Source organism: Symphalangus syndactylus, chromosome 9, assembly GCF_028878055.3.
Source record: "Symphalangus syndactylus isolate Jambi chromosome 9, NHGRI_mSymSyn1-v2.1_pri, whole genome shotgun sequence".
Lineage (NCBI taxonomy): Eukaryota > Metazoa > Chordata > Mammalia > Primates > Hylobatidae > Symphalangus > Symphalangus syndactylus.
Genome location: NC_072431.2, coordinates 49,671,131 through 49,699,123, shown reverse-complemented (window position 1 = coordinate 49,699,123; position 27,993 = coordinate 49,671,131). Strand labels below are relative to the sequence as shown.

General features: G+C 37.7%; 1 protein-coding gene across 6 annotated transcripts; it reads right to left on the bottom strand.

Annotated features, from left to right (window-relative positions):
• ARL5A (ADP ribosylation factor like GTPase 5A) lies at positions 1–27,973 on the bottom strand. 6 transcript variants are annotated; one of them, XM_055292137.2, is made up of 6 exons: positions 27,425–27,973; positions 14,499–14,559; positions 13,527–13,674; positions 11,708–11,791; positions 5,952–6,103; positions 1–2,288 (listed from the first exon to the last, which is right to left on the bottom strand). In XM_055292137.2, the coding sequence occupies exons 1-6, from the start codon at positions 27,468–27,470 to the stop codon at positions 2,240–2,242; spliced, it is 540 nt and encodes a 179-aa protein (XP_055148112.1). In that variant the 5' UTR covers positions 27,471–27,973; the 3' UTR covers positions 1–2,239. The 6 variants fall into 6 exon arrangements, with proteins under 6 accessions (XP_055148112.1, XP_055148111.1, XP_063502114.1 ...); XM_055292136.2 differs by having other exon boundaries at positions 27,683–27,819; XM_063646044.1 differs by lacking the exon at positions 27,425–27,973 and adding an exon at positions 16,897–16,926.
• Positions 27,974–27,993: the final 20 nt, after the last annotated feature.

Genomic DNA, 27,993 nt, shown 5'->3' with positions numbered 1-27,993 from the left:
TTTTGACATTTTCATATATAAATTTATTTTTTTTCCCAACTATAATTTTGGTTTTATGTACAAGTACACAAGTATCACCTTATTTTTAATGTTTACCTTGAAGGGTAGAAAACAAAATCATGTTTTATAAATGTGGTATAAAATTACACATCTTCTCATGATGTCATGTCAATAATCCACTACACTAAACCAACTGTAACAAGGTTTAAACATGCTTTAAACATCCAATTAAGAATAAATCTGAGCCAACACCTTGATGATGACAAGGGAATGTGCTGATATCGTGTTAAACTGATGTGGCAGTAATCCAAGGGACTAAGCACATAATTATTCAAATTAAAAAATAAAAAGGACAAAAGGTGTGGATTTTCTGGGCTACATCACATAATATTTGTCTGGCGAAAACATAATACAGATTTGAGTAAAGGGGATTTTTAATAGATAACAAGTAATTCTTTATAGTGATCTGAGAAAGTATGAGAACATATGGGAAAAGCTTAGTAATTTAAGATCTACTTTTGTAAAACCATGTGGACAAATATTAAATGTTATGCTTGCATTTTGAACATTATAAATATAAAACACAAAACATCCAATGTTAAATACTGATCTCCCATGCCTGACCTGGATTTAGATATTGAGTATTTCCCATTTTAAAGAAAGAAACTTCCAAAGTTTTGTCAATACTTAAAGTATATACTATTATTCCTCACCAAAATCTTCATGAAATTTAAAAGGCTGATATTGAAGGTAGTTTTTTTTTTTTTCTCAAATATGCTAAAACATGTGAGTTTGGATTAACCTTCAGATTTTCAAGGCATGAAAGATACATAAATAGAGTACCCAAGAATATGTTTTAACACATTTAGGATAAGTTTGTTTACAGTTGTGACAGGAATACCTTTGACTTTCAGACATTGAAAAAAATACCCTAAGCAAACATAAAAGGTGCTCTGGGTCAAGTTACTTCTTAGTACAAATAATACATTGTATCAATCAATTTTTAAGCCAAATTCTTAAAATCATTCAAAAAACACTTGCATTTTATAATTGTCAATGCATTTATGTAATAGAAGATACAACAAAATTTAGAAATAAAAAATCTCACACTATATTCCAAGTACTAAAATAAGAAAGAAGAAATTTGCAAATTAAGAAATTATCAATGTTGCTCAGAAACATGCCTTACTTTTACTCTGAAATTCACTTTAACTGCTTGACATATAATTTAATACTTAAAAATAACATAGCTAAGTTGTTTAATAGTATTTATAGAATGTTACTTTTCTGGGTAGACATGTTTCACAAAACAGTTTTCAATTAATGCTGAGCATTCATTTGATAATTTTAATCATAATTTGATTCACTGATTAATGGAATAATTTATTCAGAAATTTAGATGCCACAAGCACCACTGAAAGGAATAATCTGATAGTTGCTCATTGTACAATCCTGCCCATTAGTAATACTAAGCCAAGAATCTGATAGCTATCCCACTCTGTTGAACTACATGTTTCCATGTGTGTGATTTTGGTCAACAACAAAAAATCGTTACACAATGTCAAGCTTTTTCCTTTTCCTTTTTTTTTAAATGAGCAGCTCAATGATTTGGGAGGTTGGTTAGTACAATACAGAGAACATAGAAAGTATAAAATGGCACTGAACACCAATGCCAATACTTATCTCATTATGGTTATAACGAAGGATATTATTATTTGTGTTATTTTTGTCTGGAACATAAATCAATGCCATTAACTTGAACTTGAGGTATATACACAATACACACACAACCTTAAGCAAAATACTTTTCATAAGTAACATTACATTTTAAAATATTGGAAACTGAATATCTGTGTTGATTTGTATTTTGACTTAATGGAACAAGAAGAAAATAACATTCAACTAGGGAGGGTTAAACTGATAATAAAGCTCTTAAAATTCAAAATGTCTTCCTCTCCCTTTGTACTTACCACAGGCTACACAATGTCCTGAGAGGATTCATTATGAGAAAAATGTCAATCACAGCTTTAATAACTTACTTTGGAAAAAACTAATGAGAAAGCAAACTGGAAGGTGAGACTTCATCTTTGTTTTCAAATAAGTGGTCTTAATTTTTCTTCTTATAGAAAAAGTTTAAATCAGTTTATTATAAATATATCTAAACCATTAATTTTTGCAGCTTTCAGGTAAAGTCCAGCACTTCATTTATACAAAATCTATGAGAAGAGGTCAGTAGAGATCATCTAATCTTAAGTCGTGACATCATCCATTCAAGTCCCTGGCACAATCTATAAAGAAAACAAAATAATTTGATTAAATTCTGAACTAAGAAGCTATGAACAGCAAACTATGAACAGCAAACTAAACGGCAGTATTTTTCATTTAGCTAAATAACAAAGATTTAAAAATCAATAATATTCAGTGCTTGGGCTGCTGCAGTGAAGCCATATTCTCATACACAATACATCTGTGCTTTTTTTGTCTTTCCTCTTTTTTAGATAGGGTCTCACTCTTTTGTCACCCAGGCTGGAGCGCAATGGCACAATCAATGGCAGCCGTGACCTCCTGGGCTCAAGCAATCTCCCCACCTCAGCCTCCCCAGCAGCAGGGACTACAGGCGTGTGCCACCACGCCCAGCTAATACATCTGTGCTCTTTTGGTTTGGTTGTATCTCTAGGGCCCAGAACGCTGACACTTTAAAAAAGCTTTATAATTATGCAATGAGTGCCCACAGAAAGCAACATATGTCAAAAATATATCTGGCAATACGTATCAAAAATATTTAAAATATCAATACTCTGCATCCTTTTTTCTACTTCTAGAAATGTATCCTAAAAAAGAAAATCAGACATAAACATAGACTTACATACAAAACTGTTCATTAAAGTACTTTTAATAGGAAAATAATTTTTGCCTAGAAATACAGAAAAAATAAATTACAAGACATTTGTATGATGAAATATTTAAAATTTTCCTTTAAAAAATGATTTCACAATTCTCATCACCAGGAAATGGTGGAAATAAAACCATTTTATAATAGGATAAAATGCTCATGATATAAATGAAAAATGGCAGGATATTCAACAAAATATATATTGTAGTTATTAAAACAAAGTATACACATAATATGTTACATACATATTATAAAATGTAAGTATATAAAACTTGAAGGCAATAAAATTTCTTATCAGTAACATCAGTTATCACTGAACAACTGGTAATTGAACATAACACAAAATATAGAAAAGGATGTTCACTGTGGTAAAAGAAACTAAAAGTTGGGCAAGAGAGAAATGGTTGTACACATTAAGTTACAATAAAATGAAGAACGGTTATAAGTATTAACTATTATCTGACAAGCTTTTGCAGACATAAAAAACTATGTTACAATATTAAATTTTTTTCAATTCAGATTTTTGTTACATATGAGTCTAATAACGTAAAGAAGACACAAATAGAAAAAAGATGGCAATGAGATAAATAAATGGTTGTTTTGGGGTGGTTGTCCCATACTTTTCTCCTGTGACTAGATTCGTTACTTTTAAACTACTGATAGGAAATAGTACACAAAAATAATAGATGAAGAGATTGTTTAACTCCAAACTGATAAATGAACAGTAGTTACCTAATAGCAAACTAGGAACTGACTTAACATCCACTTCTCTTAATTAATCTTTACAACACTGAGATCAGAATCCTTCCAATGTTACAGAGGAAACCCAGGGTTGGCGATGTTAGCAAATGGGAAAAGGAGGAGTCAAATGAAACCATCCACCGAAGTTTGTGATCTCCAATCCACTGAATCAAAACGCTAATCAATACTAAAACCAATAATTTAGATCAAGGTAGCTGAACTATAAAAGAAAAACAGAACATTTCTCTCAAAACCAAACTCATCTATTACTTTCCTATTTTTAAAACAAAATTGCTTTACCTCTTTTTAAAATGAAATTGAGTTAATCTCTATACTAATGATACATTTTCCATACAATTATCAAAGTATATAAATTAAATCTTATGTCAATCCTAGATGACTTGTCTTTATTGCCAAATATTATAAATTCATGCTGTTGTTTGACAAAGATATATATATTAGACTATTTGACAAAGAAATACTTAACATATTTTTACTTAAATGAATACAAGGATAATTGGTATTATCTGTAATTTTTTTATGAACAGTTTTTTTTTAAATTAAAAAACCTTTTTTTTTTTTTTTTTTTTGAGATGGAGTCTCGCTCTGCCGCCCAGGCTAGAGTGCAGTGGCACGATCTCGGCTCACTGCAAGCTCCGCCTCCCGGGTTCACACCATTCTCCTGCCTCAGCCTCCCGAGTAGCTGGGACTACAGGCGCCTGCCACCACGCCCAGCTGATTTTTTTTTTGTATTTTTAGTAGAGACGGGGTTTAAGGTTCTAATTATGCTCTTCCAAATGTCGGTAATAGTGCCTTCTATTAAGATTTGGCTTCAATAATTCATTATATTTGGTTCACCCTTCATCGTGGTCTTGAAAGGAAAACAATTTCTCCCACTTCAGCTAATTCATCTATACCCCATGCTTTTGTCCTTTCCTAACACCTCAAGAACCTCAACCCCAAACTTAAGACCTCTATTTAGAATTCATCGCTTATTTCTTTTTTCCTCTGCTTTTAAATGCAATCATGCATCACTTAATGACAGGGATACATTCTGAGAAATGTGTCAGGTGATTTCATCATTGTGTGAACATCATAGAGTGTACTTACACAAACCTAGATGGTATAGCCTAGTATGCACCTAGGCTCTGTGCTATGAAGCCTGTTGCTCCCAGGCTACACACCTATACAGCATGTTACTGTACTAAATTCTGTAGGTAACCATAACCCAATAGAAAGAACTTTTGTACTGAAACATATCTAAAAATAGAACAGGTTATTGTAAACATATAGTATTTTAATTTTATGGGACCACTGTCACATATGTGGTCTATCACTGACCAAAACATCATTATAGGGTGCATGACTATATATACAGATCCACCATATTTTGGAAAAACAACAACAAAAATTGTACTTTAGTTTGGTCCTCCTTTTAGCTTTTTATCCTCCTCTATTTTATCTCTCCTTCCTCTTCTTGCCATTTTTGCTTCCTAAAATCTACCTCCTCTTTAAACTACACTTACCTCATGCCCACTTTCCCAATGCACAGAATTTGTTCTGACAAACTGGTTGAATGTACTCATTTGCTGTTAATTCAACGGCATCCTCTCCATCTTCCTGGTCCTTGACCTTAGATTTGACAGTGCTGACCACACCACTTCCTTCTTGAAATACTTTCATCTCTGGGCACTAGACAGGGCAAATTTCTACTATAGGCACACACTTCTCTTCCAACATCTATCATTCCAGAACCAAGGACCATCATTGCTACACTCTCTCCAATTCCCCCAATCCTTCTTTTGTTTAAGTGCATCAGTTCCAACAGTAAAATAACCCCAAAGTAGTCTCAGACATGAATTCTCTTTGATTTGAGCTTCTTTATGCATAAAATATCACTTAAAAACAATTACTCTGTAGGACTGTTATGGGGATTAAATGAAGCACTACATGGAAAACACTCCAGACACAGGACATGCTCAGCAAGTGTCAGGTCTTCAGTTCCACTATCATCGTAAAATGTATTTCCTAACTTCGCCAGCTCTCACTGATACTCCCATTTCTCTGAGCTCCTATAGCAATTATAACAGCTACGTGCTTACATGTTCAGTAGGTTTATGTGTATTATGTTTATGTTGTTTTACTATTTACAGAACCACCCTAAAAAGTCTCTGATTATAGACATGAACTACAGCTTACGTCTGTCCCTTACGATGTTTTATACACAATAGCCTTAAATATTTAGGAGTTTAAAGAAGATATACATGTTTCTAAGCAAAATACATGTTCGATAACATCTAAGAGGAAGACGTCTTACCCCTCGCCAGTTAGAGCACAGCATGCCTGGATATGCCACTGGTGATCTTTAATAGAAGTTAGCTTCAAAAACTGGGAGATTTCTGCTACAGTCATGCATTCTTTAACATCTTGTTTATTAGCAAAAATCAGCAATCCAGCTTTTCTTAAGTCCTATTAAAGCAAATAAAACTGTAAAGGCCAATACATTTTCCACATATTTTTCAACTTAACAATCTTTTTCACAATCTTAGTAAACAAGAATTTCTCAACTATGTAACATAAAAGCATCTCAGTGCATAGGCTGATAACACATTTTGTATACTTGTATGTGTTTACATATTTCTTCTAGTCTCAGACTACAATTTTTTATGGTCCTAAGTGCTGTATTTAACAGTCATGTTTTCCAGTATATATACCACCCACCCCCTAAATCCAAAATTAGGCTTAAATGGCTAAGAACTACCTTTTAGCCTAATACTTGAGAGCTCTCCAAAATTTTATCTTGCCTATACTTTTCTGCTTTACCTCACATCACTCCTATATAAGCACTCTGCTGTAATTAGCAACCTATCCTACTGCTCTCTAAACAGTTTTGGGCACTGCCATCTCCATGTTGTTCAAATCATTTCTCTTGCATGTATTTCCTTCCCTCCAACCTCCTAAACCAGCCTTTCCCAATCAGGATTCCACAAGAGAATTAAGCTCCACAGAAAACGATGAGTGACTACATTGCAAATCTCCCAATAATGTACACAGCTAGTACCTTCTAGCTGCATAGGAAATAAATGAATTCATTACAATGTATGCCTTAAAAGCTTAGGGCTTAATTCTCAGTTGAAGTTCTATCCTAAACCAATCCTATTCACCCTAATTTCTGTCACTGTATATGAAGATTTCTTAGATTTGAATATGTAATAGGGCCATCTTGGAGTGGCATTAAACTTATCAAGTTTCCCCAATTAGAAGTTCTATCACTTCAATGCTATGACTCAGAGGCAAGTTCTTTAAGCTTTCTGAATTTGTTCCTCGTATCTTTTATTGAGTATCTGATCTGAGCAAGACACCCACTGCATTAACTCTTTTCCAAATGTAATTGTGCACACTCCAAATAACTGGTATAATGCTTTACTCACTAAACAGGCCAAAGGTTCTTAGTCTCTTCCTGCCCCACTCCTCTCTACCTGCCAGTTTTAAAGCCAGGGACTTTCTTGATAATCTGTTCAAAATCACAGACCTTTCCCCCCAAAACACACATATGCATATACACAAAATTTTTTAAAGTTTATGTACAATTTAAGGGTGTTAATAAATACCCTAAATTCCCTACATGGATACTGGGCCAAGAATCCATGAAGGATGTACTCAATTAGCAAATGAAACCCTCATAAAATTCTGCCTGTTATATATTAAGAGATATAAAATTAAGGTTTTGGTGCCACACTTTCAAGTTTTCACAACTGTTGAATGGCCATTTGTCTTCTTAGGGATTTTACTGAGATATTTTGGTTTTAATAATGTGTGTATGTGTTTGAACAAATAAAATCTTCAGCAGACACAAAATGACTCTTGTTAGAACATAGTTTTGATGATTCTTTCTGATGCAAATACAAACATTAGTAGTATATTTGTATTTCTTATTTGGTTAAAGGAGTTATGTAAAATATTTTATATAACAATCAAGACTGACTTTAATTACAGTGCCCTCTGCAGAATGGCAGCTATTAATGCTAACACAGTTTATATAGTTATCTGAGTAAGTATGGTCAGAAAGGAATACTGCTACGATGTTTGCAATTTTAAGATTTCATGTTCAACTAGTTTCACCTATATTTCAGTTCACCTGCCTATATCAAAGGCAAAAAACTTGAAGAGATAAAGTATAACTTGTATACATACAGTCATTATCAAGGATATACAGTAAATATTTTTTCTTTTCTCCTAAACAGAAAATGAAACCATTAATCAGCCAGGCACAGTGGCTCACACCTGTATCCCAGCACTTTGGAAGGCCGAGGTGGGTGGATCTCTTGAAGCCAGGAGTTTGAAACCAGCCTGGCCAACATGGCGAAACCCCCTTTCAACTGAAAATATAAAAATCAGCAAGGTGTGGTGGTGCACACCTGTACTCTCAGCTACTCGGGAGGCTGAGGGATGAGAATAGCTTGAACCCAGGAGGTGGAGGTTGCAGCGAGCAAAGACAGTGCCACTGCACTCCAGCCTGGGCAACAGAGTGAGACACTGTCTCAAAAAAACACAAAGAAACCATTATCAATAGTTGTTATGTGGCTGAGGCAATAAGTAGATGGACTTTTCATGGGATTTAATTCCTATCTTCCTATCTTCTCAGTTTCAGTACGTCTGCTAGTGTGTGCTGAAGTCTTATATAGGTCAAGTTTGCTAATGTTGACATGTTGAAAGAACAACCTTCTGACAAATACTTGGCACAAGTTAGGACACACGGTTTATATTATTATAAGTAATTTGTATTCACTCTTAATGATGAAATTATTTGTAGAAGCCCCTAAACTGAAAATTGAAAAATACAAAAAACAAAGCCATTTAATAAAAGGTCTCCAAATACCTTAAATCAGTTTGTCTAGATCTCAAAGGTTCAAACTGTAATTTAGAGTTCTTGACCTTTAAGAAGTTATTTTATCAATTTTTAAATATTTAGAAAGAAAAGAAAAATCTTCATTTGCTTTTTATTATATAACCTCAAAACCAAATATGTATACATTAGAACAGTGGAAAATAGATATATTAAATTAAGGCTATTCATCAACTTGACTTAACAAGAGGTCAAAGTATAAGGTGAACAATGGTGATCTTTTGTACATAAACCATTTCAAACACTTTAAAATCACTTCTGCTACAAATTTCTAGTCTAAGATATATTTTAGTTTTATCAAGGAGATGAGTAACAGCAATTGCAAGACACATTTACTTAGCATCTTCTATATATCATATATAGTTGTCAATTTGTTTCTTAAAACTTCATTTGGAAGGGGAACATCACACTCCGGGGACTGTTGTGGGTGGGGGGAGGGGGGAGGGACAGCATTAGGAGATACACCTAATGCTAAATGACGAGTTAATGGGTACAGCACACCAACATGGCACATGGATACATATGTAACAAACCTGCACATTGTGCACATGTACCCTAAAACTTAAAGTATAATAATAATAATAAAAATAAAATAAAATAAAATAAAATAAAAACTTCATTTGGGGACTGGGCGCTCACGCCTGTAATCCCAGCACTTTGGGAGGCCGAGGCGAGCAGATTGAGGTCAGGATTTCGAGACCAGCCTGGCCAACGTGGTGAAACCCCGTCTCTACTAAAAATATAAAAAAATTAGCTGGGCGTGGTGGTGGGTGCCTGTAATCTCAGCTACTCGGGAGGCTGAGGCAGGAGAATTGCTTGAACCCAGAAGATGGAGGTTGCAGTGAGCCGACACGGTGCCACTGCACTCCGGCCTGGGCAACAGAGTGAGACTCTGTATCAAAAAAACAACAACAACAAAAAAACTTCACTTGTGAAGGTAACTCCTAGAAGTTGAGTCATTCTGAATAAAATTTCAGACTTTGGTGTTTGGAACTATTTTAAAATTAATGAGTTCTAAAGTTGTATACTTCATTTATGATAAAACTTTGAAAATTATTTTTAAATTTTTACAGTTTTGTATTTTGTAATAATGTAAAGAATCATTATCAGTGATGACAATAAGATTTTGTTGATTTATGTAGTATGTAAGAAACATCCAACTAACATCATGTCTACATTTATTTTTCACTCACACATTCTCACTCTTTGATCCATTTGTCTCTCTCCAGAACTCTGCCTGTTTGGCTCTTCTTGACCCTACTGAGTAGCTTGCTCAAACTCCCAACTTCATTTGTAATTCCTTTCTTCTCTGGTCATCTCCTCATTCAGTATCCTTTCACTTTCCAACTAGGCCCTACTTATGTCTTCTTTTTTCTTCTGCTAATAAAGAGTCTGAATGAGAATACTCAAGTTCAAAACCTGGCTCTTAAAAAGCTAGTCAAGTCACATAACCTTTCTGGGCCCCAGTGTAGTCACCCATAACAGATAACGTTAAGTGACCTATGTAAGTTAATGCCCCCAGCTAGTAAAAATCAAAGACTTTGAACCCTACTACTGGGCTCTTCATATACTGAACCTGCTGCATATTGGCCAGTTAGAGCAAAAATCAGATAGAGAGACTACCTGTTAACAAAGTAAAAGATATAGCCCAGAGACAAATAACATTTGTATCAGTTTTTCTTTTTCCAAAGTCTTCATAAAACCACCCTTTGGAATAAACTGAAAAATGCTGCATTTTTGCAAAATAGGAATTTGAAAAGAAAAAAAAAAAAAAAAAAAAAAAACTTTGTCTTCTGCCTCTTTTATGGCTTATTGCTTGTATCCCAACTAGCAATGACTTTGGCAAATGAACACAAAATGGCAAGATGTATTTCTGCAAATCTCCAGGAGGTTTAAACACAGCTGCCAGAATTAGAGTCCAAAATAGGAAAAGGTGCATCTTGGTGGTCGTAAGGAAATGAGTAACCTAATTTACAAAACTACTCTACTAGGTTAGGTTCCCTAAAGCCCTGAAAGGTTGCCTGAAGTACACAAAATTCTTAGAGCAAATCTCAAAAGCAAATCATCAAATCAATAATAAAATTAACATAAAACTTCACTACAAAGATATCCCTGTTTTGCTAAGTTTTGCAAAAAATTCCACTGAAATAATAAACTCTATATATCTAAATATTAACTTTTCTATTCCTATCTATAAATGAGTTGAGAAAGTAGCATCTGCAATAAGATATCCAAAAATAATCAATTTTACTAAATACTATATAAACACTATATTATAGTTATCAAGTTGACCATATTATTCAGTTTTTTAAATTTATGTTACCGTAGTATTTTTCTATTTAAAAAAATTTAATTTTTAAATCTATTTTTATTTCTACTTATTTATTTTTAATTTTATTTTTTGAGACAGGGTCTCACTCTGTCACTTAGGCTGAAGTGCAGTGGCAAGAACAGCTCACTGTAGCCTTGACCTCCTGGGCTCAAGAGATCTACTCGCCTCAGTCTCACGAGTAGTTGGGACTACAGGTGCATGCCACCACACCTGGCTAATTTTGTTTATTTTTTGTAGAGACGGGGTCTTGCCATGTTGCTCAGCTGGTCTTGAACTATTGGGCTCAAGCGATCCTCCCACCTCAGTCTCCTAAAGTGCTGTGATTACAGGAGTGAGCCACTGCGTCTGGCAGGTATTTTTCAAGGACTAAGAAAATGTGGCTAGTCATCTAGTTTTGTTTAGTCAAAGGGACAATATCAGAGAAACCTAACAGCAATTACATTTGAATATTAGTCTGCTGAGTAACAATCAAGAATTGCTAAGCACCCAGGTACTTTAAAATCTCATTTCCAATGATAATCTTCTGTATAATTAATCTACGCAAAATGCAAAATGAAAGCCACTTACAGAAATTACTTTTGCCCAGGAAAATTGTGAAACCAAATGTATCTAGGATAAGTGAAATAAAGTTCTGCAACTTACTCCATAATCTTTCTGCTGCTTCTGGATACACTTCCAAACTGGGAGATGTCAAAGTAATTGAGCAGCGTGGCCAGCAAATAACTAATTATTTTTAAAAATTTGAAATTGATAGCAACCTCATGAGAAACTAGAAAACAAAATATCCATTCCCATACCCTTCCCCATATCTAATGTAAAAAGACTACTTACTTACCTCATGCGCTAACATTTTATAGAGTTCTTCTCTAGTTACAGAAATCCTCTCTCTGTCTGTACTGTCCACAACAACTATTACAAACTAAAATAATTACAAAAAAATTATTAGTGATTATACAATTCGGTATCTGTAAAATTTATAATGTGTTTATTTGATATACATCCTATTAATATCAAGAAATTGGAATCTTATGGTATTGTTGGAAAATCAGAGCTACCTATACATTGTGAAGCCAAAAGGTCTGATCGATTTTAATATATTTACTAATTTTTAAGAGAAAAGAGAATATGATACTAACATTCTAACTAATATATATAACGCATGTCTGTTTTCTAAACTAGTATCTTGAATGCTAATGGACCTATATCTATCTATTTGCACTACAAAACAAGAAAAACATGCAATATGATCCTGAATTTATTACTTCCAGGTAGATATTATTTATTAATATCAATCTGAACACCTAAAAGGGCATGGGTATGGGAGTAAAGTAATGTGACAAGTTTAAAGAAATCAATTAAAAAAAAATCAACCAACTGAAAGAATAAATCTCTATCTAAAAACAAGCTCTCTTCCTTACATAAGTATCACCTCCTACCTGCAAGCACAACCCCTTCATAAACTGATGATGAGACTGGTATCAGAAGGTGCGATGAAAGACTTGTGATTGCTGTGCAGGACTGAGCTCCACTGCACCTCTTCCCTCAACTCCGTGAGCACCCAAAAGCAAGAGATCAGCAGGAACAGATGGGGATTTAACTTACTCACTTTATGATAGCATTTATGATGCCCAAGTTGGTTCTGACTGCCTATTAGTAACATGCACTATTTATTTTTTTGGACCTAGATCTTAATTTTTAAATAAACTATTAGGATTTTCTGGATCTTTTCAATTATTCAGACTTCATCAACCAAAAGGCAGATGTATGAGAGAATTGCTACTTTACCTCTCCTCTCACTTGACGGCTTACTGATAGGTGGCTTTATCACTCTGTAACGCCCATTTTATTCCAAGGTATTTTAATAAAACTGTTAATTTTCAGGGTGTTGGCATGAATTTGAAACCTATAGCATTATGTATACCGTAGCATATATACCTTTATAATCACACATAACTTCCCGTATTAAAAAATGATTAAATGCCTAATGCAGTGTTGGGAAATCAAGTTGTTAGATACACTTAATGGTTTCTTAATGACTTAAAAGTCAGCTTTATATACATATAAACCATGCTTTATTAACTTATAATAATGAACACTACAAAAAACAATGGTCAGTCTTTTAATTCACAGGTCTATGCAATGAAGCACTCAAATGTCAAAGGTCTGAAATTTCCTTCGGGAAATAATGTGTAAATAAAAAGATATGATTATGTCTAAAATACCTTATAATCAAAAGAAAAACAATTATTTAATGTGCAATTGTGTTTTGTAAAAGAAAATAGTAAAACTGGCTTGGATTCAAACCACCAAAACCCTCTCATTTGGTGAGCTAAACTCAGTCAAACATAAATAGAGAGAAATGAAATTACAAACTATGAGATGGAAGTCATTAAAAAAAAAACTATTAAAGACAAGTTCTGGGATCAATACACAATCAGAAGATAATTAACCACCAATTCTCCCTATAGAGGTTCAATGATAGTGGACATATTGAACAATGACCTTGGAATAGAAAATCAAAGATTTTACTCTGCTTAAACGCTCTATGTATTAACATACCGTGATATTTCAAAAAGATTAACTATAAGGACTCAAATCTAGATGTTTTCCCAGCATTCCGTTCAAGGAATTTTAAATATTGTAAGAAACGTTACCTCTGTGTTAGTATAGTAAGTGTTCCAGGAAGAACGAAGAGATTCTTGGCCACCAATATCCCACATTAGGAAACGTGTATTATTAATCACTATCTCTTCCACATTACTTCCTATTGTAGGAGATGTATGTACAACTTCATTCATAGAACTGGGGAAAAAAGTTTATATACATTACAATTAGCAAGGAAGCTAACTTGCTTGAACAATTTTTTAATCAAGGACAAATCAGCATGACCTCCTTTTATAATTTATACCTAAATATCTTTTTCCCACTAGTTTACAACATGAGTGAGGGTTTAAACAGGGCTGGAACTAGGTCGTAAGCTATCTGGCATATACTAGATCATTCCAGGAAACTTTATAGTTTCTACTTTATAGTTTTCTACTTTCTTTTTTTAAATGTTACCCAGGCTGGAGTGCAGTGGTGTGATCATACACAATCAGTGGCATGAGGTTCACTGCAGCCTTGACCTCCTGAATAGGATGAAGCAATCTACCCACCTCAGTCTCCTGAGTGGCTGGAACTACAGGTGTGCACCACTACGTCCAGCTAATTTTAAAATATATATATACATTCACATACATCTTATAAAGAGACGGCATCTCACTATGTGGCCCAAGCAGTTTCTCAAAGTCCTGGCTTTAAGCGATCCTCCCACCTCTGCCACCCAAAGCGTTGGGATAAAGGCAGGAGCCACCACACCCGGCCATATTTTTCTACTTTCTACAAACAAAAGAGCTTTAGCACAAAACAAGTGGACAACTCAATGCCAACTATATGCTCAATATCATATAAATTTCTTGCTTTCTACTAATTATTGCTGAGATCTGGCTCCAGGTTTATAGTCAGCCTGCTTTCTTACAGGGTAACTTAGGTTTCATGTAATTTCTTACTGCATTCATTGATTGACTATCACCCAGGCCAAAAAAGTAACTAGAAATAAAATAATTTTTAAGATAGTTATTACTTACAATTGGTAAAGAATGGTAGTTTTCCCTGCATTATCCAGCCCAACAATGATAACTTTGTGCTCTGAAATAGAGAAAACACAAGTGATTTTTTTTTCAAAAAAAGGAAAAAACAGATTAATTATAGAAAAAAAATGTACTCTGCATTTCACCCTTCTATCTATGGCATAATTCAGTGCATGGCACTTTATACTTTCTCGGAAGTCAAAAGAACGTCCTAGCAAGACCAGCAGAAGTGTGCCATTATACTCACCTTCCCCATCACCATTATTCTAGAGACAACCCTCATCTTTCCAACCACCTCTCTAGGAAGCCATAGCACTACATTTCCTCTATTCGTAGGCAAGCCTACTCTCAGTAAAGTAGACCAAACATAATCACAATTTACAAATGACTTAAAGTATAAATGTTTCACATTGGATTACATCAATGAGGTTCTAACTGAACTTAAGGCATCAACTGGGTGCGTGTATGTGGAGTGGAGTGAATGGGAAGGAAAAAGGAGGGTTTTTTAAATGGGTAATTGTAATTTTTGAGTACCTTAAAACCACAGGGCCACTGTAACATGAAAAACAAATCTAAGAACCTATGGCTATGGTGGCAGTGACTCCCTCCCATTTGGCTTCTGTGGCACCACTTTCTCCAAGTTTTCTTCCTGTCTCTAGTCATTCATTTTTTATCAATGACTCCTCTTCCTTGAGTCTTCTTTCACACATTCACATTCCCCAGATGTTTTCTTGCACCCTCTTCACATTTCAGCCAGGCATTTGTAAGGCCCATCTATTTCCAGCCTGTCCAAAAGCAATTCCCAAAGACAACACAGCATGTGGAAGAAGCTAGTGTCCAGGATGGCCTCTGGATAGTCATGCCCTTATGTAGCCACCTCCTCTTGAATCTGGGCTGGCCCTGTGACTTACTTTTAACCCACAGATGCAGCAGAAATGACCAAACGTGATTTCTGAGCCTAAATCATCAGAAACATTGCAGTTGCTGCCTGGTTGTCTTGGACAAGTCCTCCTGGGGTAAGTCAGATACTATATAGCAAGCCCAAGACTGCTGTGTCATTTAATGAGTAAGCCCAAGTTGATCATGTGGTGACACCCTGTTGAAAGGGATGACCAGTCAGCCCCTATCTCTTCCAGCCATTCTAACTGAGATGACAGACAGACAAATAAAGAAGCCATCTTGGACATGCAGCCTGGTTGAACCTACAGAGTACTCTAATTTTAGCTGCTATCTGACTGCAACCAAAGGAGACTCCCCAAGGTAGAACTTCCTAGCTGAGCTTAGTCGACTCGTAAGAAACATGAAAAATAATAAATCATTGCTTTAAGTCATAAAATTAAAGAATGGCTTATTACATAGAAACAGATAACTGAAGGAGATATTAATGGTATTATATGACCTTGAGCAAATGACTTTTATTATTTCTCTGACCTTAAGTTTCTTCATTGTAAGATAGGGGAAATACTACCTATCACTCAGGGTGGTTTAACAATTAAAATAGCACACAGCAGTGCCTAGCACTGAAGAGGAGAGAGTTCTTAACCTGTTTTGCTAGCCCAGAAAAAGATAAAAATTTACTAGAAACCATACTTCAAATTTTGAATTTTGATCTTTTCCAAGGCTAGTGATATCTAGTACAACACTCTCAAGACACTGGGCAGTAGCAGTGAGCTGCAGCTCCCAGTCAGCCATGCAATAACGAGGGTAAACAACCAATACTGCATAATATGGTTTCGTCCATATTATCAGATGGTTTTGCTATCAGATGGTTTTGTGCTATCAGATGGTTTTGCCCAACTGGAGGCTAATGTCTGTGTGTTGAGCACATTTAAGGTAGGCTAGGCTAAGCTATGATGTTCAGTAGGTTAGGTATAATAAATGTGTTTTAACTTAAGTTACTTTCAACTTACAACAAGTTTATTGGCACATAACTACATCATAAGTTGAAGGGCATCTATAAACTAAAGTCCAAGTCACTCTCCCTACACAAGCTGCACATATGTTCACAGCAAACATTTCTCTACAGCTACTCGTGGTATCGCCAAATGCCAGAATTATCCGAATTCTCCATTTAGGGAATTAGACCAATCCTTTAAAGTCTAGCTTTCCATGTAGAATCATTTTCTCCTGCTTTCCCACACTACCTCTACTCTAGCACTTATCCTAATTATTTACATGTGCACTAATCTCTGCTTAATGAGGCATCTTCAACTGTATAGAATACATATTAATCATCTTTACATTTCTAGTGACTACAACTATTCCTGGCATAAAGTAGGTACTCAATAAATGTTAATATTCATTCTATAAGTAATAAATGTTGAGGATTATAACACCTCAGAGTAAGATCTTTATAATTCAAATGGTAGATGTTTTCCAAATAATTGCCACTTACCAGAGGAAATTCCTAATGATCTATAGGCACCTCCTATTATATAAAAATAGGAAGATCAAGTAAATAAAACATTTTAATACAATCCATTTTATCCAGTCATCTATTTCTTTGTAAGAAAGAGCAGGCAGCTTAGAACGACTAGGGTCCTTAAGTGACATGACCACCTGCCCCTTTTATGAGTTATTAAGAATCTTTTTAAAGAACTAGGGCCCAGGCCGGGTGTGGTGGCTCATGCCTATAATCCCAGCACTTTGGGAGGCTGAGGCCGTTGGGTGGATCACCTGAGGTCAGGAGTTCAAGACCAACATGACCAACATGGTGAAACTCCATCTCTACTAAAAATACAAAATTAGCCGGGCGTGGTGGCACATACCTGTAATCCCAGCTACTTGGGAGGCTGAGGCAGAAGAATTGCTTGAACCCAGGAGGCAGAGAGTTGCCGTGAGCCAAGATCATGCCATTACACTCCAGCCTGGGCAACAAGAGCAAAACTCCATCTGTGGACTTTAGTCTCCCAGATCCACAAATAATTCTGCTACTATCCCAGAATAGACAGGACTCAGGGAGGGCAATTCATGGAAGTGACTAAGACATAAATAAGAACAGCAAATGAGTGACATACAACAAGACCAAATGTTGAAAAATGAGTGACAAGTAACAAGTCTATCCCTGAGGAAATGTTACATGGTGGCCGAATTAAAATCAGATCATTACTTGGGGAGCATGGAATCCCAACCACAAGGAGTGTTACAGGCTGCAATGACTGATGTGAATCCTTTTTTTTTTTTTTTTGAGACAGGGTCTCACTCTTGCTGCCCAGGCTGGATTGCAACATCACAATCATGGCTCACTGTTGCCTCAACCTCCCAGGCTCAAGCGATCCACCCACCTCAGCCTCCGGAATAGCTGGGACCACAGGTGTGCACCACCACGCCTGGATATTTTGTTTCTTTTGTAGAGATGGGGTGTCCCTATGTTGCCCAGGCTGGTCTCAAACTCCTGGGCTCAAGCAATCCTCCCGCCTCAGCCTCAAAAAGTGCTAGGATTACAGGTGCGAGCCACTGTACCTGGTCTGAATTCATCTTTGGAGCAAGGCTATGCCTGCATGAAGGCCAGGTAATCGAGTCCTTGGGACAAGGTACCTTTGCACCTAGAAAGTTTTTAAATGGCATGGCAATTCTGCCTAACTCCATTTTTCTATGTCCCAAAATTAAGCATTCCCTTTTTGATGACATAACTCCTCTTCAGTTTTATTAATACATGCACTCATAAACATTTTTAACACAACTAGAATTCATTATCAGGCTATACTCTGATCTCTGACTTGGATAACAGTTTTTAGCTTCCCAGGTGAATACTGATTTTTCATCATAGCATTCTCAAAACGTCAGCTTATTTTTAAGTTCCGGGAATATATCCCGCCCCCGCCTCCACCCCATTCCCCCAATGTATTAGCTACAGGCCAGAATTTAGATGGGCTTCTCAATACTCAGGAAGAAAATACAATTACTCTGACCAATGAAAGAAACGGTACCCTAAAAATAGTACAAAATTAGCAGGAAAAGTCCAAAAGGAAACAAAAATATAGGCAAGAATCTATAATATATAACAATAAAGAATGACTAAAAAATGTGTATATGTATAAATAATGTACACAGAGAGAACGAAGTAAAAAACAGTACTCTCTTAGTTTCTTAAAAGGTCCTTAATCAGTTAAGGAGGTTAAACACTTATTATTCCAACCATGTTACCATTTTTTCAAAATAGTTTGCTACGGTTCTTTTATAATTGCTTTCAGAGCCTGAGGTACACCATTTTGAATATTGCCACCTAATGGTGGCAAATCTTTTAAACTCTGAAGATGAACTTGATTTTAAAGTGGGAGATGAGCCACCTGGTATCATCTTGGTCATAAGGTAAAAGGTATCTAAAATGAGTGCTATTTTTTGTTGTTAAGTGAAATATGAAGAATTATTTAAAAATTTGTTTCCAAAGAACTTCTGAGTTTCAAAGAATAGATTGAATAATAGTAGGACATATCAGTGGAAAAACTATATAGCCTCCTAAAATGATAGCTTTAAAGTAAAACTTCATCTGGCTTTAGTACAGGTATTTTTTTTAAGTGGTCTCCTTACTTCAGGCATGTCCCTAGGACTTGGTTATTATGTCCTAATTCCAAACCTGGTGCTTTTCTAACAGTTGTTAGGAAAAACTAGCTAGGCAAAAACTACTGGAAAAAAAAAAAAAAAAAGACTTTCAGGCCGGGCATAGTGGCTTACGCCTATAATCCCAGCACTTTGGGAGGCCGAGGCAGGTGGATCACAAAGTCAGGAGTTCAAGACCAGCCTGGCCAAGATGGTGAAACCCCATCTCTACTAAAAATACAAAAAAATTAGCCTGGCATGGTGGCGTGAGCCTATAGTCCCAGCTACTTGGGAGGCTAAGGTAGATGAATTGCTTGAACCTGGGAGGCGGAGGTAAAATTCTTTATCATACCTGGCCACTAGCTGAACATGATCACCAAGGTAAAATTGCTCTGAACAAAACCATGTGCAATAACACACAGACAAGTCTAAGATAAAGCAGATGGCGGAAATTACTCATTCCAGGATTTCATCTTATAACACAAGTTAGTTGCCTACTGAGGAAAGGAAAAGGTTAACAGTTTCAAGATGCATCATCTTTTACAATCACTGTATGGAATGAACTAGAGTATCAATAAGCTGAAATTAGATAACCTATCCTGTGGTGGATTAGGATTTAAACTGCTTTAAATCTTTCTTTAACAGTGCCTAGAAATAAAGAAAGCACACTAGAGAGAGAAGGTATAGTAGATGATACAGGGTAGGAATCCACATGTCTGGGCCAGGCACAGTGCCTCACGCCTGTAATCCCAGCACTTTGGGAGGCTGAGGCGGATGGATCACTTGAGGTCAGAAGTCCAAGACCAGCTTGGCCAACATGGCAAAACCCCGTCTCTACTAAAAATCCAAAAATTAGCTGGGTGTGGTGGCACACACTTGTGGTCCCAGCTACTTGGGAGGCTGAGGCATGAGAATCAGTTGAACCTGGGAGGCAGAGGTTGCAGTGAGCCAAGACTGTGTCACTGCACTCCAGCCTGGGTGACAGAGTGAGACCCTGTCTCCAAAAAAAAAAAAAAACAAAACAATCCACTTGTCTGGCATAGTGGAAAATGTTAATAGAGAAAAGTGTGCCACAGACAGTGATAAGAAAGAAATGAAGCAGCTAGCCATGGAATTTGGGCAGGGAAAGAAATCCAGTCCTGCCCTTCAAGGTTAGGAATGTCCAGAAGTCCTAGTAGGTGAAAGGTTAGGTTATTGTTAGGGTAGAAGGAAAGATGAAAGGTAAAATGGCTATGAACAAGAGGAGAGAAATTAGCCAAGGTCTGAAGCTTAGGAGGACCCATAACCTTCTGACTGCACCTGAAAGTGAATAAGTAAATCCAGGTAAGATCATTAGATAAACATGATGAAAAAGGATGAGTGTGACAAAGAAAGCTAAGCCTTAGCCCAAATCTTCCCCTAACTCTTCTTGACCTACGTACTAAAACTTAGAAAAGCTGCTCTACTCAGTCCCTAGAATGTGTCATAAACTTTCCAATCATTTAACTTTGCTCATGCCATTCTCCACACTACAATCTTACTCTTCTGCCTACCTATTTTACAAATTCAACGAATTCCTATATACTTACAAATGCATAAACATGCAACCATGCCCCCAAACTCTTAAGACCTAAGCAGATTTCTAAAGTCAATCAAGGGAAACCAAACCAATATATTTGAACATATCATATTCTTACCAAATGGTTAAAATACTTGAAAAACAAAAAGGAGGAAAGAAACTCCAATCAAACATAAGCAGAACCTGGAAAATATCCAAAAAAACCACATGTAGTCTGAGATCTCTGGAGGGCCATTCCAATGAAGAATCCATGATCCAGAGGATCTTTACCTCCTTACTCCACCCAAACACCTACAAACTACATGCATTACCAAGTTCTAGTTGCCCCCTCCCAAGACGTAGCTCTATTTGAGTTTTTTTGTATTTTTACAATAAAGCGCCAATGACTTTTTTGAGATGCAGTCTCGCTGTTGCCCAGGCTAGAGTGCAGTGGTGTGATCTTGGCTCAATGAAACCTCCACCTCCCAGGTTCAAACGATTCTCCTCCTGCCTCAGCCTCTCAAGCAGCTGGGACTACAGGCAGGTGCCACTATGGCCGGCTAATTTGTTAATTTATATTTATTTATTTATTTTGAGATGGAGTCTCCGCCTGTCGACCGGGCTGGAGTGCAATGGCATGATCTCGGCTTACTGCAACCTCCGCCTCCCAGGTTCAAGGGATTCTCCTGCCTCAGCCTCCCGAGTAGCTGGAACTACAGGTGCACACCACCACGCCCAGCTAATTTTTGTATTTTTAGTAGAGACGAGATTTCACCATATTGGCCAGGCTGGTCTTGAACTCCTGACCTCGTGATCCACCTGCCTTGGCCTCCCAAAGTGCTGAGATTACAGGTGTGAGCCACCTGTATGTGAATCATCAGAAGTTTACCGTGCCCAGCCTAATTTCTGTATTTTTAGTAGAGATAGGGGTTTTGTCATGTTGGCCAAGCTGGTCTTGAACTCCTCACCTCAGGTGATCCATCTGCCTTGGCCTCCCAAAGTACTGGGATTACAGGCATGAGCCACTGCATCCCGGCCACCAACGACCATTTTTAATAGCTTCCTAAATCTAAGACATAGCATGTAGGTCACAATGAGAACTATAAAATTAAGAACAAACTGTGCAATGGGCTCAAAGACAAACATGTCATCTCAATAACAGGGTCAGATTAGTCACAAAGTTTTTAATAGTAGATCAATTTCCTCTGAACATCTTTACTCTCACCACCACAGCCCGTTCCTTTCATTGGCAAGATGGAAAAGCATCTATACAAAATGTAAATTTGTAGCCAAAAAGTGCTATAATGCACTTCAAAATAAAGACTTCATAGAATCCCAATATGCCTACTACAAGAATGTTATTGTGGGCAAATGTAATAAAACTTTCAGCCATTCCAACTCTTTGATGCACGCGAATCATCAGAAGTTTACTGCTTAGTTAGTATGATTTTTCCTTTAGACTATGTCACAGCATTCCTGTATTTAGTCAAATAAGCCACAACAACAGCACTGTTCTAATGCTTTGATGGAACTGTGAGTTATCAATTAGGCTTTAACATACCAATCAATATTTTACTGTTTTGTCATGAAAATTGCTTCGTTTCCCTTCTCCTTCATTTCCTTTTGACACACTCAGGCAGTCTACCAGTTTCATTCATTGCCAGTTTTTAAAAGTTAATACATATTCCCCCCAACTCATCAGTCAATAAATTAAGCATAATAATAATTGTTATTGTAGAGCATTACTATCTCTGTGAATCATACAACATCGGAAAACACAAAAACACCAGGGCAAATAAATGGAGAGTCCTTTTGATTCATCATTCTTACCTCATATCTGAACTATCACTAAGCCCTATCAATTCTGTCTCTCAGAGCAAAAAATTCCATTTGTCATGTTCACTATAGTTCTCTCAGTCCATAGGACAGCTCCTGGAATAAAGCATGAGCTTAATATTTTTCATGAATAAATAAATCAGATCTGGAAAATATAAAGGTTAGGAGAGAGATATCTGCTTAAGTCGTTTTGTATTAAAAGTTCAATTTTTAAAATTTAAAAGTCTTATCAATAAAAAGAAAGTTTGAAAATAAACTTGCTATTACAGTAATGGCAAATGAAGTTTGAGGGGAATAACCAAATTTTCTTTTGCACTATGAGGTTGCTGAAAAAAAAAAGTAATGATTATACATGGCAAAATCAGAGATCCAATCAGGAGGCAGAAATCACACAATAATTTGAACTTGGAAAGTTCAACATCAAAAAAAGTTACAGGGGACTGGAGTAATGAGAGATTGGCTAAAAGATTATGGGAATGACAAATATAAGAAGCACTCACTATCCCTAGGGTTGAGATAAAGGTCCTCCCACTCCCTCCAGACTTAGATGCAGACCTCGTTGGAGGGCACAGACAGTGGCTCACTGAATGGCAGAGAAGTAGCTGTGGTGAGGTGCCAGTGGGACCCGCCCAAAAATCCTCCCTCTTTGGTGCTGAGGAAAACTGTTTATTGAGAGGTATTTCACTGGAGACCTTCCATTATGAAACCAACTAAGACGGGTACCAGGGGAAGCTGTTGGCTTCTGCTGACCACTATGCAGTACAAGAGCCAGGCCTTGGAGAAGGTGTTCATGCTACAAGCAGAGCCCGTCAAAAAAGCACACTATAACTTAAGTACAAACACCCTTTCCTCCACAATGCCCCTCCAGTGCAGCCTACTGACAAAACTTAACATTTTGCCCAGTGGCAAAAGAAAAACGTTTAAAGGATCCAGCTTCACTTCCACAGAGCATGCAAAAAGAGTTTACAAATGGTCTCTGACTTGTGATGTTGTAAAAGCAATACACATTCAGTAGAAACCATACTTCAAGTACCCATGCAAAGATTCTGTTTTTCACTTTCAGTACAGTATTCAATAAATTACACGAGATATTCAACCTTTATTATAAAATAGGCTTTGGGTTAGATTTTGCCAAGCTGTAAACTAACATAAATGTTCTGAGCACGTATAAAGCAAGCTAGGCTAAAGCCATGATTTTCAGTAAGTCTGGCATATTAAACTCATTTTTTACTTACTGTATTTTCAATTTACAGTGGGTTTACCAGGATGTAATTCTATCACAAATTAAGAAGCATCTGTATTAGAAGCTAAGAGGCACAGTCTACCCCTTGGCTACTCAGCTTCCATATGTACTCTTCTCTACACATTTGAACTCCCTAATAATAATAATAATAAGCCAGAAACAGATGGCTTCCTCAGCATCAGGTTCCTGAAGCACAGGCAGCTTCTCCTGCACCCATTCATACTTATAATTCCTTTTCTAGCAACCAATCAAGAGAGCAATACAAGGCTATTAATGAGGAAATTCCACAACTTCTTTTATAGTTCACATCAGAGTCAGTTCTTTTTATCTGAGTCCTTCTTATACAAAGTCCTTCTTACACGAAGTTGTGTGCAAATGTGCGTGTGTGTGTGTAGAACTAACTCTGGCACTATATAATCTTGGTTAAAATCCAGGTGTGTGTGCGTGTGTGTGTGTATAGGAGAAATAGCTCTGGCACTACATAATCATGGTTAAAATCCAGTTCTATCACTTTTACCTATAGTGCTTTAAGCAAGTTACCTGTTTCCTTACCCCTGTAAAATAAGGGGAATAATATCTACCTTGTAGGGTTGTTTTAAAGAGTAAATCAACTAAGTGAATATTAAATCAAACAACCTGTGTGAACCTTGCACAAGTGTTAACCACTATTATTTTACTTGTAGAGACAAAGTGAGTTAATTTCCTGTCTCCCAACACTACATGAAAGCTCCATAAAGGCAGTGGAATTTGTCTGTTTTGTTCCCTTATCCCACCACGTAGAACAGTTCCTGGACTAAATAGGTGTTAAACAAGTAAACCACTGATCACAAGCTCTTCTATAAAAAAAAAAGTTACTAATGGCAACTTTTCCAAGTTCTAAAGACAACTTAGAGTTTAGCAACTGAAAAAGTTAATGGGGGGAGGAGAAGGGAGGAAAAAAATGATGTCAATCTCTTCTTTAAGAGATTCCTTCAGGGTTTTAACTTGCCTGGCTCTGGCATATACCAGTTGCATGGCCTGGGGAAAAAAAATCATTCCACTTAAGCCTCAGTTTTCCCTTTTCAGGGGAAATAACTACTTCAAAAGATTATTAAAACATAAAATAAAATAAAATGATTTAAATGACATTATCTAGGATAAAGTTTGTACTCTACTGAATCTCAGTATCATCTAAATGTGACCTCCGGTTTTTCTAGTTCGAGCAGTATACAAATAGCTTTCACTGTGCACTCAATCTGAGCTTTAACTGAAAAAGCTGTTCTCAAGGGGTTTCAGAAACAGGAGATACTGCATAGTTTAACTTTCATCAGATGGCAAATTCTGTAATCTCCCGAAACATACTTTCCAAGAGTTTCTATGAAAAGAATATAAGATTGTATTCTGAATCCACTGAAGGTAAAACAAGAGCATCCAAGACATAGCTAACTTATATATGTCCTATACAGAAAAAAAAAAAAAAAAAAAAGATCCTGCTGGGCACCGTGGCTCAGGCCTGTAATCCCAGCACTTTGGGAGGCCGAGGCCGGCGGATCACGAGGTCAAGAGAAGGCGACCATCCTGGCCAACATGGTGAAATCCCATCTCTACTAAAAATACAAAAATTAGCTGGGTGTGGTGGCATGCACCTGTAGTCCAGCCACTCGGGAGGCTGAGGCAGGAGAATCGCTTGAACCCGGGAGGCAGAGGTTGCAGTGGGCCAAGATCACGCCACTGCACTCCAGCCTGGTGACAGAGCAAGACTCCGTCTCAAAAAAACAAAAACAAAAACAAAACCCAACAAATATCTGGCATTAGATTAAATGGTGGATATTCTGAAAAGTGACCCTATTGATAAGACAGCCACACTATTTAGCAGAAGAGAAATAATTTATTCATACTTTCACAATATTCACATCTAATTTTCTAGAACTTCATTAATTCCACTATTAATTTCCGCCAAACTGCCATAAATGTCCCGTCAAAAATTACCACAAAATACAGGTTATAAAAACACTACTATTACCAATTTGTAGTGACACCAGAGCACAGACCCTTATTATTTACTACTCCAAGGAGCTGTTGGCAAAGTTCTCATTTATTCTTAACTTACAGAAACAAATAATTTTATCATTGACTCAAAATAGAAAGTGGTGATAACTATTTTTCTGGCAGCACTAGAGCTCAATTAACAGTCTTTCTAAATCTCACAGCAGATGAAACACTAGCTTTGCTAAAAATAATACAAAATGATGGATGTTAAAACTAGAATAGATCTTATCTACTATAAGTACCACCAGTCTTACAGCAATGTAAGTTTTAATATTTGCAATGTAGAAATAAAGTTTACAAGATTTGCAGGCTCCACAGATCCCTGGTGTTCTAGGTAAGAAAACTTAGACCAGAAAACCAGAGAGTTCAAGTGACTGGTTCCCACTCTCTTGCTCCCAACACAAACAGCCAGTCCAGTCAGAGACAGTGCTGATTAGAACTGATTTTCTCTACTTTATGAAAAATCCTCTTATCAGAATAATTGTTTGATACTGCCCCTTCTTTCGGTATCAGGTGACCTACACATTTGTGTGTGTGTGTGTGTGTGTGTGTATGTGTAAAAGATATATTAGGGATCACAATTTCTAGTTCTGCTTGCTTCCCCTAAGCTTCTTAAAAGAGCAGCTGGATCATGAAGAAGGAGGTGGTAGTAGTAGGTGTACATAATACATGCCACCATTCACGTTAAGTCTTTATTCGAAAACTGGGACGTGACACCACCACCAGCTTACACAAGAGAAAAACACAAACTAAGTTACTGACAGCGGAATGATGAACCACCCAACTTGAGTTAAAAAGAAACAAAAGTACACCACTATATCTTAGTAAGTATCCAGTCTTTGGGTTAAAATTGTATTCTCTTTCCCCAGTTTTAGTCATTTTGTAACAAATTTTAACAAGCCTGATAGGTATTTCATGGCCATGTCTGAGGTTGGCTGAACTTAAGCATCCCTATATAACACACTTTACACTTAGTAACTTGCTAGTTACCTATGGTTAACAAATGTTTCATATGGTATGTTTTTAAAACTTTCAGTGAAACATTTTAACATTTGTAACCCAGCAAAACAAAAACTGTGTCTAATAACCCACACGAGTAGAAAAATGACCTTAAGCTTAACCTTAAACACAGATATAATAAGTAAAACAAATGGAGAGAAGTCCATCCCTATTCAGGAGGCAGAAGAAACCCCCCCGCCCCCAACACACACAAAGACGGGTGGCAGTGGAGGGCAGGCTCATAAACCAGAGGTGTAACGGACAAGTCGAGCGATTCCTCCCGTTTTCCTCATTCTGCAACCCTCGGTCGCTCAGTGGTGCGGTTAGGGCCGCAATCTATAACCTTCATTCCAGAAGACCCCAGCATTTCTATGTGGTGTCCAAACACAACCGGTGAGCAAAGAAAGGGCTGAAAGACAGGCCAGGCCGTGCTACTCTGGGACGTCGGACCTAGGGCAAGAAACCTTTTCCACTCTCATTAGAAATCGGAGCAATGGGTGTATTACGGAAAAGACTTCTTAGGAAGGACTCCTAAGACAAAGGGCTGCGAGTCAGGAACCATCCCCAAGCTCGGGAGCCGGGACCGAACGGTCCTGGGCCCGTATCCAAGCAGCCTGCACCCCGCGCTGAGCCAGCGCCCGACCGAGCCACCCACATTCCGGAAGTATTCGGAGACCCCCAAGTAGCCGGCCCGAGCTGACCCTCTCCCCAACCCGTACGCCCGCGGACCGAGCTCCTCACCCTGGTGATTGAACATTCTCCATATTCTGGTGAAGAGAATTCCCATTCTCGGGCAGCGGACCCCCCCCCTCCAGACACCCGGGCCGCCTGGCTTCCCCTGGCTCAGGCTGAGGGGGAGGAGAGAGACGCGCTGGAGCCTCCGCCTCTGCTGCTGCTCCCGCGCTGGTCGCGGGCCCGCTTCCAGAGAACCGGAGGGAGGCCGAAGCCCAGGCCGCCCTGCCGCGCGCAAGGCCCCGCCGCTGCCGCCGCGGCACTCGCCTGGCTCGCGGACATCGCCGCCGCGTTGTCTGCGACGAGCCTCGCGGGCCACCGTCCTCCCCCAGCTCCTCGGGCGGCTGCGGTGGCGACGACCACGCGGGCGGGGGAAGTGAGGGGGCGGGCCTGGCGGGACATGAGTGCGCAGGCGCGCGGCCAGGGGGCGGAGCCTAGGAAAGGGCGCCCGCGCCGTCCTCGCTTATTTGCATAACCAAGACTGCTGAAGGCGCGGGACTTTCCCCTGGGACGGAGGCTGTGAAGACCGCAAGTTGGGGCAGATGGCTTCCGACTGCTTGCTGTTGCGTCCCCGAGTA

Coding starts and splice junctions, on each gene's coding strand:
- ARL5A (XM_055292137.2), bottom strand. CDS start 27,470: ATGGGAATTCTCTTCACCAGAATATGGAGAATGTTCAATCACCAGG. Junction 14,560..27,424: donor GAGAATGTTCAATCACCAGG/GTGAGGAGCTCG, acceptor TCTCTATTTCAG/AGCACAAAGTTATCATTGTT. Junction 13,675..14,498: donor ACTACCATTCTTTACCAATT/GTAAGTAATAAC, acceptor TTTTTTCCCCAG/TTCTATGAATGAAGTTGTAC.